The sequence below is a fragment of the Tursiops truncatus genome, chromosome 6 (genome assembly GCF_011762595.2).
Source record: "Tursiops truncatus isolate mTurTru1 chromosome 6, mTurTru1.mat.Y, whole genome shotgun sequence".
Taxonomy (NCBI): domain Eukaryota; kingdom Metazoa; phylum Chordata; class Mammalia; order Artiodactyla; family Delphinidae; genus Tursiops; species Tursiops truncatus.
Window position 1 is genome coordinate 10,985,836 of NC_047039.1, and position 14,264 is coordinate 11,000,099.

At 44.1% G+C, this 14,264-nt stretch overlaps 1 protein-coding gene across 1 annotated transcript in view; it reads right to left on the reverse strand.

Annotated features, from left to right (window-relative positions):
* Positions 1-1,800: 1,800 nt before the first annotated feature.
* The window catches only part of ELP3 (elongator acetyltransferase complex subunit 3), a 113,047-nt gene continuing 100,583 nt past the window's right edge, over positions 1,801-14,264 (reverse strand). The window contains exon 15 of the mRNA XM_033857603.2: positions 1,801-4,075. Coding sequence (XP_033713494.1) covers positions 3,999-4,075 — 77 coding nt within the window. The 3' untranslated portion in view covers positions 1,801-3,998. The remainder of the gene's footprint in view (positions 4,076-14,264) is intronic.

A 14,264-nucleotide genomic window follows, 5' to 3' on the forward strand; every position in this document is an offset into this window, starting at 1 on the left:
ATGACATCGTGCCCTTCCACTACCTGCACTGGGGAAAACCGGGCTGGTGACAGGACTCAGGTTACAGGTTGTTGTGAGGATGAAATAATACGAAAGCACAGCCTCGTTGCTCAATACTTGTGTCTTCTTTAAACATAAGCTGACTGAAAACATGGGGGTGGAGTGGAGAAAGGCCGAGTCAGTGACTCGCGTTGGAATCCTAAACCCACTTAGTATTGTAGCTGAGCTCAGGGCTTCTGTGCTGGGCCGCTCTGCGGGCACCTTTCACGTGGATGTGTATGCGATCTGTGGACATTTAGGGCTGGTGCCGACTCTAATGGGCAACGTGGTGGCCCGGGGGCTTCAGGCCCAGCCATGATGACACCAGCCTGTGTCTTCATTTGTTCATGGGGGAAGATGAGCGTTGACCATGAGGGCTGCATAAGGGTGGCCTAGATAGAGAAGCAGCACATGGTGGGCCTCAGATGGCAGCTCCCTCCTTGGAGGAGGAGTCCTCCAGGTGGACAGAAGGGTATTCTAGGCATGTGGAGACAGGAAGAGATAAGGCTGCACATTTGGCTGTAGAAAAGCAACTGGTTTGCCCCTTGTTACAGGCATGTGTTTGATTATCTATGTTAAAATCAGATTCTTTAAAAGGTCTGTAAGCTTAGTTTCTGGAGCTGCCTGCACGGAGTTCAACACAAGCGTACAGAGGGCACACACGACCCTAAGGCACAGATGGGGCACAGATGGGGCACTGCTTGTCCTCCCTGCCACGGAAGGGGGCCAGCCTCCCTCGGGGGACTCCCTAAGTGGATGTGGCTACCTGTGCACACTCGTGGGAGACCGCAGTCCATGCTAATACTGGACAACTTTCCGGGAAGCCCCCAGAATGACAGTGATATTTGGAAATGCTTTTTGCTGTTGCAGAGTCTCAGCTAGTTTCTTGTCCCTCAAAGCATGGATCTGACAATTTGTAACCTTAGACTTATGTGAATGAAACAGAAGGAATGATCAGAGGATGGGAGAGAAGGCAAAAGTTAAAGATTCTAGCAAAAAATAAGATTCTACTGCCAACAGAGAAGAAACTCCCATGTTAAAATGGGCCAGATACTGCACTTGTTACATGTTGGTCATAATAGCCCGTACCTGTAGTGTGTTTTACATTCCACAGGCCCTGGTCTAAGAAACTGACATACGTGAGCTCATTTAATCCTGACAGCTACTGCATGGGGGAGAAACTGTTATCATTTCCACTTTACAGACAGGAAACTTGCTGAGAGGCAGAGTGTTCTTGCTCGAGGTCACACATCTGTCGAGAAGCCACTTCAGTGGAGTTAACCGCATTTTACATAATGTCGTGGTTTAGGCAGTGTCTCTCAAATGGGACCCCACTGGACCTTGCGCTTACCCTGACAGATGGGCGATTCTCTCATGTTATAAATTGGAGGGGGGGGAGTGTGTAGCTGAGAAAGGGGAGGGGACTTGCCCACAGCTTCAGAGTTAGTAAAGGAGCCCAGGTTTTCAGAACCTAGATCTTGAGCTCTTTCATCAGCTTAAGGGTCTGTGGGTTCTTTATGAACAAAATTTTGTTTTTAATTAGGTGATAATCTTAAAAAACAACCACCACCCATAAAAACCTTTGGAAATGAAAACCTGCATTTCGAAAGCTGTTTTCATAGAACAGGCTTTGGCTTTTAAGTTGTACTTTTCAGTATTTGTTTGTGTTAGCAGACATTTTTTCCTTTAAAAGGGCTCCACATTCATTCCTAAGTTGGGGAAACAGTGAGCGCTACCAGGCCCTTTTACTTGGCGATAATGTATTTTTAAAGTCTCATTTTTTATTTGAATAGATTTCGGTCTGTTTTTGATAATTTAAAAACAACAACAAAACCTCTCCAGGAGATTTAACAAAAACTTGAGTCAAAAGCGGAGCTGTGAGTGGGCCTGAGATGGTTGCTAAGGAGTCATTCAATACAGATCAGAAACACAAACTGCAGCTTTAAACGTTTCACGCGGAGGCCGACAGGATCCTGCCTAACTGATCTTTCTCACGAGGTGGTCATTTGAGCCAGTGCACGTAATCTCTAGGAGAGCCAGGCCAGCCGGGCTGTGGAGGCGCCAGGCACCACAGATGCCGGGGACAGTGCTTGGCAGTCAGGGGAGAAGCTGAAGCTTCTAGCTGCAGAAAGGCTCGGTAAAAGAAATGTTCACATATCGAGGTCTGGGGAAGTCATTCTGGCTTATCCATGAGTTAACTTGAATCTGATGCTAAACAGAACAGCCTGTTTGTGGCCTATCAAACATACACTGTACATCTGCTTTAATTATTAAAGAAAAGGGCGCGCTGACTGGAAGAATGTCGACGTTAAACATGAAGATTAAATGCCTCTCTGGCTGGGAAGCCAATGCCGATACTCCTTCCATGACAAGACTTCCTTCCCAGGTGCCAAGAGCATACTGACTCGCTGTGCATGTGCTGATCTTTTTTGTTTTTTGGTTTTTTTCCCCCCAAGACTGTGCTGAAAACCACGCTTCTCTGGGGCAGTTCCTCAGTTATCTGAGAGGCTGTGTTCTGGGGCTATAATCGTCAGTTTGGCTCAAGATTGAGAAGTAGCTGACTTCCTTAAATGGCACTCACAGAAGGCCTCTGCAGTGCCACAGCGCGCCCACAGGAAGTCAGCGCCGTTTGCCTTGTAGCAGTTTAACAAAATGGCAAACAGGACCCAGGAAGAAACAAACAGTGCCCTGGGCAGGAAACCCAAACCCATAAGCTCATGGCAAATGTCACGGCGTTTACAGGGAGAGGAAAAAACCTTACGTGATTCTTCCTTGTATGTTGAAGATTTTATTTTTCAAACCTTTAGAAGAATCAATTCCATTTAATAAACCTTTGTAAAATGCCACAGAAGCCAAGGGATGCAGGGTTAAGCTGTGTTCTTACGAACGGGCCCTCTCCAGGCTGAGTCTCCTTAGATTACCTGGAAGTTACATAGAGGCAGTTCTATAAAGATGAAACTTTGAAAAAGCCAGTCTCTTTCCTATTTTTAGATTTGGGCCTGTTTTCCATTTTTTTGCTTTCACAAAAAAGTTTAACCCTGATTTTTCTCCGTTTGAAACAAACCAAAATCGATTTAAAGAATTAAAATAAAGGGAACAGCACCTGTGGATGTGCCTCTTGACATCCACAGATGTCACCCAAACCCAGACACATGCACAGCAGACTCTGCCTGCTCAGGACAGACCAATGGGGAAGCCAAACGCCTCTCTGGGAGAAAGTGCCGCCCACGGTGTTTTGCAATTGTCAAGAGTGCGCAAAGTACAGACGATTAAAAATGTGAAAGGCTGGTTTCAAGCTTGAAACATAAGCCTACAATCTTGCTTCTTCTCTCCCCATCACACTGTTATTTCAAACCAGAATGATGTCCGTGAAAAGAAAAGCTCATTTTCTTGACCTGTGCTGGAAGGCATATGTAGTTATAGGTCAGAGATCAACGTGACAGTTTTCACATGTCCCAACCTGGCGCTTTGTCTGTACAGGATATAAATAACCTGCTGATAGAAACTGGATATAAATAACCTGCTGATAGAAACTATGTGTCCTCCTCAAATGACATAGCCAGTTTTTAGTTCATGAACCATGCAGTTCAAATGAGATGATCAGTTTGCTTTTGTCACTGTGCCTGAGTCATGGTTAGGTCACTTGCAGGCCTCATGCAGAATTTAGAAATTGGATATAGGACTTAAGCCTCGAAACGGAAGTGACGTCTTAAGAACATGCAGGAGGGTGCGGTGCGGGGGCTCTGAGCGCCCAGGCTCCGTAGGCTTGGTCAGCAGACACCCGGCCCGGCCCTGAGTGCGGCTTCCAGTCTCTGTGGCTCCAGCGGGAGGGCGAGGGGGAGGCTCCTTGTCAGGGAGGTCCATGTGCTTCGTTCAGCCTCTGTGCTGAGTGTTCAACACATCCTGAATCTCTGTTTTCTGCCAGGGAGGACAGGTGTCAAGGTGCGCTGGTGTGGCGGTTATTTTAGATTTTTTACCATGTACGGACCTTGCAATCTGTAGCCAATCTTTCTGTAATAATTCCTGGTGCCAACCCCTGTGAAGAAGCAGAAAAACGTCAGAAGAGTCTCTTACTAAGCATTACTTTAGCAGCCCTCAAAAGCCAGCACACGTGCCCCTCGTAGCCGTCCTCCTTTTCCCACTCTCATTCACAGACCAAAGTCCTTTCCAGATCGAATCTCATTTGATTAAGTTTGGAACTTTAAAAACATTCTGAATTCAAGTTGCATTAAAACACAGGAACTGTATTTCAGAGCCTGTGGGTTTACAATCCTGTGGGTACCACGCAGCACGGCTTCAGGTGTTATAGGTGAATGGGAAGTGGTGGATCTAACGTGTGAGATGTCCACACTCCAAGTGAAGCGAGACAGCGTTATGGTTTCCTGGAAGGTTGAACGAGAGGTCAGGTATGGGAAGTGGAGTCTCCACAGCCGCCGGCTGACCGTGCCCTGACCAAGTGAAGTGTCAGTGCCACTCACTCATCCAGAGCAACGATTTTCACCAAACACCATCAGTGGCATTAAATTAGTGCTACTTAATTTGCATTTCATTCACTTTAATTTTTTTGGGGGGGTATTAATTGGTATACTTGTTTTGATATACGAGCAGTGTTAAGTACCAGGAGTTTATGTCAGTATTATATTTGCATCCATTTGAGGAACACTAGCTGATTTAAGTCAATATTAAAGGTCCGTGAAGTTTTTTTCTTTAAAAGGAATCATTATCCTAAATGGTGCCGCTATAATGAAACATGATCACATTTAAGAAGCTGAGCTCCTAGGAGGATAAAGCATGGCTTACGTGGTACTAGCTATACGAGTGGCTAAGAGAACGGGCTTTCGATCACTCAAAAGATACGGATTTAAGGTCTAGACCTGTCATTTTAAGGGCTGTAGCTTTGGCCATTACTTAATTACATTTTATCATCTATAATAACGTACCTATGTTTTAAGGATATTAAATATTGAATGAGATAGTCCTTGATATGTGCTTAGTCCGGAGTCTGGAAAAAGCCAATTTCACCAGAACACTGGCTGCTGTTGCTATTATTTTAGAGCTTTTCATGGTCTGATATCTGATTATATTTCTAGCTTCACTGCTTGCTACTGTTCTCCCCTGAAACACTATGCTTCAGCCCCAGTGAAGATTTAACTTTTCTGAAAGCTCCCGGCGTGTCGGGCTCTGCCTAGCTTCCAGGCTTGGCTCATGCTGTGCCCTCTAGCAAACTGATCGAACCCAAGGAGGGGGTCGTGGGAACCTCTGATCTGGAGCTCGTCTGTCAGAAGCACAGTGACAACCTAGACGACTTGCAGTTGGCATCTGAGGTGGGGTCAGTCCCGCGGGACCGACCTGTAACCTGTGGAGTCTGATGCCACCTCCAGGGAGACAGTGTCAGAACGGAGGCAATGGTAGGCCACCTGGCTGGTGGTGCAGAGCTGAGTGACATGTGGAAACCCCACACCTCCGGCGCAGTAGCGTTGTGGTTTTCGTGTGTGTCACGTAAAGGAAGACGCCGGCGTTTCTCTTTACCGTACTCCTCCCCACGGCTCTCCCCACGGTGCACTGCGATTGCTGGTCAGCTTCCCCACGTGGTGGAAGCTCTATGTATCTTGTTCGTCACTTTGTATTCCTAGCGATCAGTATGTGCATGAAATCAGATCACTGCTAGCCCCCTCCAGTCTCGCCTAATTCTGTAGCCCAAACATTTACTATTTAGGAATAGGGTTTCCTACCGTGTTTTGTTTCCCACCTCTTTCAAAAAAATTTCAAGTATTAAGAAAATGGAACTGAAACTGATGTGATGAAGGTAACAGAACCGTGTCATGTGATAATAGGTCACTGGAGAATTTCCCTTTTAATCCAAGGATTACTGATATTCCGTCTTGCACAATTTCAACCTTGTCTTTGTGTTCTAATCATTACTTTTGTTCAACACTGTGGCTTGGGGTAGAGCAGGGGGAAGACAAAAACATGAACAAATAATGGGTCAGGCAGCAGCTCAGACCCACCGGATCCAGGAAGACATCTCACACCCCTCAGAGGGTACAACCACTTTATTGTTTGCACTCTCTCCTAAAGTTCTGTATCTGTAAGCATGTCCTATGATCCAGCAAGTATACTCCCAGAGTGAAAAGAGAAATGAATGCTTACAGCCAACAAAAGACATGTTACTCATAACAGCCAAAACAGGAAATAACCCAAATATCTATCAATAGTAGAATGGATAAATTGTGTATTTTCACACAATGGAATATGATACTGCAACAAAAAAGAAAGAACTAGAGCTACCTGCAATGCCATGGATGAATCTCACAGACCTAATTTTGCATGAAAGAAACCAGATGTAAAAGATTTCATCAATGCAAAGTTCAGACACAGGCAAAACTAATTTTATGGTGATACAAGTCAGAATACTGGTTACATTTGGAAGATGCTATGGACTGAAAGAGGGAACAAGGGAGTCTTCTGGAGTGCTGAAAAATGGTATATCTTGATCTGGATTATCATTGCATGTACGTCTTAGCTCAATTTAAAAAAACTCAAGAGGGGGCACATCCATTTAATAGATGTTCAATGTGTTTTGAGAGCTCAACTTGTCCAAAGAATTCAGCAAAATAAGGAAAAAGGATGAGAGGCAGGTGGTTAAGAAATCATTACTGGAGTGATCACTCTATTACATAGATGCCTCTGACGTCATTCAATGCAGTGCTTTCTATTTCTAGAATCCCGCATGCTAGAAACTATTTTTTTCATCCTCTTTCTCTGCACTTTAAAAGTTCACATTCAAACTGAACTATGCTCTGTGACATGACAGCATTCGTCAGAGGCACAGGCACCCTGAGATTAAAACGTGCTTTTCCTCATCACCTACATGTACAGACTACAGCATAAATCTAAGAATTCTGAGCAGAGAAGTGACATGATTGACTTACATTTGAAAGAGATCACTCTGACTGCTATTTTGAGAACAGAATGAAAGCTCCAGGAGGGCAGGGATTTTTACCTGCAGAATTGCAAGCACCCGGAGCAATGCCTGCATATATTAAGTACTCATTGAAATATCTGTTCGATGAATGAATAAGTGACCAAGGGCAGAAACAGGGAGACCAGTTAAGAAGCTATTGCAATAATCCAGATAAGAGATGGTGGTGGCTCAAAGCAGAGTCAGGGTGGTGAAGAGTAGCTGGACCCTGGAAACATTTAAAGGCAGAGTCAAAAGAATCTGTTGATGGATGTAGGGTGGGACACACAGAGAGGGGCCCGAGATGAGTCTAAGGTTTTTGGCCTGAGTACAGGAATGGTTTGGAGAAAGAATGAACTGCCAGTTAGTGAGACTGAAAGAAGGTGAGAAGAGGGTGGGGGGGGGGGAGGACATCAGGAGCTCGGCTTTGGCTGTGCTGCAGGTGAAATGGCTATTAGACATTCAAGTGGGGATGTTGAGGAATACGTGGTTTTGGAAGCCTTTCTTGCTCTTAGATGGTCTCTTTTCTTGGATGCTCTTTTGGAAAGAAATTTGTTTTCTTTATCTTAATTGAAGGATAATTGATTTATAATAATATTAGTTTCAGGTGTACAACACAGTGATTCAAAATTCTTATAGATTATACTCCATTTAAAGTTATGATAAAATACTGGCTATACTCCTTGCTCTGTACAACATATCCTTGTAGCTTATTTTACACATAGTAGTTTGTGCCTCTTAATCCCCTACCTTCCCTCTCCCCACTGGTGACCACTAGTTTGTTCTCCATAGCTGTGAGTCTGTTGGAAAGAAATTTCTGACTGGGGCAGTTGTCTTACGAGGGGAGTTGGCTGAGGAGGAAGCAGGTGGGTGGAGGCTGGTGGAGTGGGCAGCTGAAGACAACCTGGGTCCTTTTTGATACTGTTGAATCAACAACTAACCAAGTCTGAAGCTGCTCTACCAAGGAAGCTGTTAGGAAATAATGTTTTCCGTTTGGTTTAAGCCATTTTGTTTTGGTACTTTTTCGTATTGTACTAATATACATAAGATACTTATCATTTTAACCACTGTTAAGTGTACAGTTTACTGGTATTAAGTACCTTCACACTCTCGTGCAACCATCACCACCATCCGTCTCCAGAAGTAAAACTGAAACTCTGTACCTAGTAAACAATAGCTCCCTGTTCCCTCTTCCCCCTGTCCCTGGCGACCCCCCGCTCTACCTCCTGTCTCTATGGATTTGGTTACTCTAGGTACCTCATGTAAGGGGAATCATTCCGTATTTGTCTTGTGGTGACTGGCTTATATCTTCAGGGTTCATCCATGCTGGGTTTAAACCATGTGAGTTGAGTTCTGTGTTACTTGTAACTGAAAATGTTGTAACTGACATGTGAGCTTGAGGACAGGAAGAGATTAAACACATGAGGTCTTTAAAGTCAGCACTTAAAACCATAAATCAGGGTGGTAATTCTGACCATGCTGCTGTCTTATTGGCAAGTCCCAAGACAGAGCTCAGATTCCTCACCCTGATTTTCACAAAGCTTTTCACGTCCCGTCTGGTTTACCTCTAGTTCCTGCCACAACTGACCTCAGTCCTTATAGTCCGGCGTTACCAAACAAAGCATAATTTCACTAATCCACTGGCTTGGCCGCTGCCCCTTCAGTGCTGCAGCCTATGCCCCAGGGCACTCCCATTCATCCCTTGAACCCTCACTCGGACACTTTCGCCAGGAGACCTCGGCACACACCTCCCCTCTCCACAGAGTCTGGCATTCATAACCCCCCTCTCCACGCTGGCGGGATCCTTTAGAGTTCTACTGTTTCAGTAGTCATGCTGTGCTTTATTTTACTTGCATGTCTAACCTCCTTCCTAGAATGTAAGCCTTTTGAAGTCAATGACTTCTATCCTCAGGGCTTAGTACATATAATCAACAGGCAATAAATGCTTGCGGATTTACTGTACTGTATTCAGTTATCATTATGTTGTGTATATATAAAGAAATGTGCTCCTGGGGGATGTTTTTTTTTTTAAAAAAAGAAAGAAGAACTGGCCGTATGTTAGCTGCCAGGTAGTGGGAATGACTCAATGTAAAAGGGATGAAGGGGGGTAGGGCTTCTTAATCTAGTTACAGATTTCCTACTTGGTTAGCTTACAGATGTAGAGGCAGCTCTCTGATTTATACTATTACCTCTAACTAATAAAAAACTTCCCCTAAAATTTTCAGAAATATTTCTGGATTTTTAAAAAATTGAAGTACAGTTCATTTACAACGTTACCTTAGTTTCAAGTGTATAGCAAAGTGATTCAGTTATGTGTATATATATATATACACACACAGACACACATATAAGACATTGAATATAGTTCCTTGTGCGATGTAGTAGGTCCTTGTTGGTTATCTATTTTACATATAATAGTGTATATCTGTTAATCCCAACCTCCTAATTTATCCCTCCCCCCACTTTCCCCTTTGGTAACCATAAGTCTGTTTTGTAAGTAAGTTCACTTGTATAATTTCCTTAGATTCCACATATAAGTGATATCATATATTTGTCTTTCTCTTGCTTACTTAATATGATAATCTATAGGTCTACTATGTTGCTGCAAATGGCATTATTTCACTCTTTTTTATGGCCGTGTAGTATTCTATTTTCTGTGTGTGTGGGCATTATTTTGTCCCTTTTTATGGCTGAGTAATATTCCATTGTACATATATACCACATCTTCTTTATCCATTTATAGACATTTATAGACATATATCCATTGATAGACATTTAGGTTGCTTCCATGTCTTGGCTATTGTATCAATCAGTAATGCTGCAGTGAACACTGGGGTGCATGTATCTTTTCGAATTCGAGTTTTCTCTAGATATATGCCCAGGAGTGGGATTGCTGGGTCATATGGTAGCTCTATTTTTAGTTTTTTAAGGAAACTCCATACTGTTCTCCATAGTGGCTGCACCAATTTACATTCCCACCAACAGTGTAGAAGGGTTCCCTTTTCTCCACACCCTCTCCAGCATTGATTATTTGTAGACTTTTTAATTATGGCCATTCTGACTGGTGTGAGGTTGGCTTTTTATACTTCTAATTTTACAAAATAGATGCCATTTCCCATGGGCTTAAAACAGTCTATTACAGAGAATTTCAAATATACAAAAGGAGAGACAATGGTATATTGAACCTCCACAGACCCACTACCCAGCTTCAACGATTATCAATTCATCCATCAGACTTCTAATGCTTCTAGCTGTCTACCCATGTGAAGTCACAAGACAGATTTAACATTTCCTTTTGGTTCTGCTCAGCTCAGTCACTGGAGACATGTTTAATTCCCCTCTTTCAAATAAAGATGATGGTAATCTTTACCACCTTCTTTACCAGTTATTACCAGATTGAAGATGTGCAGCTGGTCAAAGAGCTTTACTTCCCCAAACATGCCACAAGCTTCGTCTGTCCACCATAAATAGCTGCAGAGGTGAGAGAGAAGCTGTTCCTTACACCTAGCACAGGACTCAACACCCCTGGACAACCACAAAGTGCCATGTTCTGGAGTGCCCTGATTCCCTAAGTGTGCCGGTTAAAGGGACAGCTTTACTGGGGTACAACTCAGCATTCCTCAGTCAGATTCCCACTGAGCATGCAGGCTCCTCAGGTTCTCTACTTTTGCCCTAATACAGGAGGTGGGCGCTGGAAACTGCTACCACCTTGAGGAGAGGCACTCAGGCTTTGCTATGAGCCTTTTTGAAGGAAAGGCATATCTTTCAAGCTCCTCTCCTTGTTTTCAGTAACATGCTGTAGCACTGAGATGAGAAGTCTACTTCTAGACCTTCAGGGAGGCCTTAAGTCTTTTAACCTCTAGCCAGTCTGGACTCCAACCTCTTACTTAAATGACTAAACAAAAATATGCCCCATTTGTATTTCTCTGTGCCTCTTGTTTCTTGAAAGAAAGATTCTTCCTCCGTTTCTACACTCTGCAGAACAGGCTGGCAAAAGTATTAGCATTCTTAGCCAGCTTAGAAGGGAACACACCATCACCAGCGTGGGTGGGCCACACTCGGCAGCCTTCTCCTCCTTGGTTAGCAGGGCTCCTACAGTCCTCGTCACAGTAACTTTCCTCTTGTTAGCCAGCCAAGAAAAAGCAATTACCTTTCACAGCTGACGTCAGCCAAGCTCATGGACTGACGTGGGCAGCTGTGTCACAGGCTTCTGCCCTTGAGGACAGACACGCAGCGGGGCTGTACAAGTATCCGTGTTCTCTACCTGATCGCCTGCGGGCGATTCTGCCAATCCCTGGGCTGGGGGTGAGCAGGAGGGAGTAATCTCTGTGCAGCAGTCCTCAGGGAGCCCTAGCGGCAGAGCCAACAGTTGTCAGCGGAGCAGAGGGGCAAGTCCACATGCTTGCTTTGTTTTATCCTCCAAGTTGCTGAACCCACAACCTGAATCTACCTATATCACGGGGGCCTTTTTCCTGCTCTTGGAGGCAGGATAAATATTTTTATCTTCACTACTTTACCACCTATGATGATGATGAAAGGAGAGAAAGTGAAAAAGAATACCTTGGGGCTTCCCTGGTGGCTCAGTGGTTAAGAATCCGCCTGCCAATGCAGGGGACATGGGTTCGAGCCCTGGTCCGGGAAGATCCCACATGCTGCGGAGCAACTAAGCCTGTGTACCACCACTACTGAGCCCACGCACCTAGAGCCCGTGCTCTGCAACAAGAGAAGCCACCACAATGAGAAGCCTGCGACCGCAACAAAGAGTAGCCCCTGCTCGCCACAACTAGAGAAAGCCTGAGTGCAGCAATGAGAACCCAAAGCAGCCAAAAAACCAAAACAAAACAAAAAACTAAAAAACAAAAGTGTGTGTGGGGTGGGGGTGGGGCGGGGGGGGAATCACAAAACCTTAAAAAGATGAATCAAAGATGAAAATGGAAAAAACCTAGCTGTTTATTTAAATTCTACTGATTCTATATTAGAAAGTATGCAATCTATTTTAACATAACTTTAGAGGAAGTAGGCAAAAGGAGTAAACTAGTCAATGTGGTACCTGATTTGGCTACAAAACTCTGCTTCTCCACCTTACTGCAGCCCTTTCTTTCTAAGGGGATAAATCCAACACCAGAGTAAAGCTTAGAAGCTGAAAATAAACACATTTTCCCTTTAAAAGAGAAAATAAGTCAGGAGCAGGAAATGAGCCTCAACTCAACCCAGCTTGTGATTCTAACTAACTCCATCTCAAAACAAAAGAAGCAACAACTTTATAGCTGAGCGACTGTGAAGTACAAAGCTAGAGGAAGACGACTCTTTTCGGAGCCCTTAAATACATGCCAGGCACGCATGCTGGATGCTCAACACACACCAACAAGACTGAGATTACTATCCTGGGAGGCACGAGAGCTTCAGAAAGGGTCATAACTCAAGGTCACATGGCTGGGAAGTAGAGGAACCATAATTCAGGGCCAGCTTGTCTCCACAGCACGCAGAGTGTTCCCAAGGAGCCATGGTGCCTGTGCTGTGGGTGATGCCAGACCCTGCTTCCCCAGCTCTGGCTTTAAATATCTAGTTGGCTCTGATAACAGTACATCCATTTTTTATTAAAGCACAGAAAGGACATTTGACTTGTCTCAATCACCTTACCTCCTCTATTTGTGTCTAATTTCTCAGTGTCCTTTGTTTGATAAATCACTAGATGAAACAAACATGGTGACCTTATTTCCATTTCACTAACAGAGCTCAGTAAGAAACAATACTTACATAAAAGATTCTGATAACATAGGTAGGCAACACAAAACTGTGTTAAAAGACATGGCTTACAAGTGTGAGAACTACTGGGAAGGGGGATACTTTTTTTTTTTTTTTTGCGGTACGCGGGCCTCTCACTGTTGTGGCCTCTCCCGTTGTGGAGCACAGGCTCCGGATGCGCAGGCTCAGCGGCCATGGCTCACGGGCCCAGCCGCTCCGCGGCATGTGGGATCTTCCCGGACCGGGGCACGAACCCGTGTCCCCTGCATCGGCAGGCGGACCCTCAACCACTGCGCCACCAGGGAAGCCCGGGGATACTTTTAAATAACAACTTGATAAATGTGGTCACCCTTTTTAAAATGAAGAGAAATACGATGTAGAGTTTGGGGGAAAAAAGCAACAAAGATGGAACAATGATGGAAACTAGACCCTAGAGGAGGAGACAAGTCAGGAGTATTTAAGCTTACAGAAAAGGTGACTTCAGTCTTTGACCAGGATCAACTTCCCAGCTGAAGACAATTTAAAAATTTAGACAAAATTAAAAATGCTTCCACTAGAAAAATATCAAAGATCTAACAGTTATTATCAGGCAGAAAATAAGGAGAAAACGTGAGCTTTGAGAAGGAAGTAGAGCCTTTTCTACCTCAGTGGTGATGCCAACCCAGGAAGGTCGACCAGAGACAAGTAGGATGGGAGGAGTCACGTGGCCACCAGAGGCAGAGAACCAGCTGCCAACACCTTGAATCTCACTCCCCTTCACGAAGGGAGGTGGGGGAGCAACGAACATCTAGGTCTTGAAGTATTCCTGAAAGCAAATTCTCTCATAAAATGCTCAGCGAATAATAAAAACAAGGCACACTTAGAGACGACAACATGATAAGAAATAAGAGACTTCAAATCTGGAGTCCCTGCCATTATTTGACATAGACTGTAGAAAAGCTATGTTTACTACATACATGGAAATGGATACCGAATTTAAGAATGTTTAGAAGCAACAGGAAACTATAAAACATGATATAACAGAGTTGAAAAAGATGCCAGAAATCAGAGAATTGAATGACAAAATAAGAACTTAGGCATCAATGGATGAGTTTAATGGTAGATTAGACTTAATCAGTAAAGTGTAAGTTAAGTCAGAAGGAACTATCAACAACGAAGCATGGAGAAACAGAATAACGGGTGGGGGAAAGAGGGTATGAGACACAATGGATACAATGAATAGGTCTAACATATGTTTAACTGGAGTCCCAGGATGAGGGGGAAGAGAATGGGATAAAATCAATATATGAGTCAGAGACTGAAAATTACATGGGGGGGGGGGAAAAAAACCACCACCAATTAAAGAAACCCAAGGAAACCTAAGCAAGCTGAAGCAGAGGAAATGCACATCTAGCAACAATCATGGGAAAACTAGAGAAGACAAAGACGATCTAAAAGTAAAGATACTAAAGAAACCATAAAAGCAGCCAGAGCGCATCCTCAAAGACAGACATCTGACCTCCTAACTGCATCATTAAAA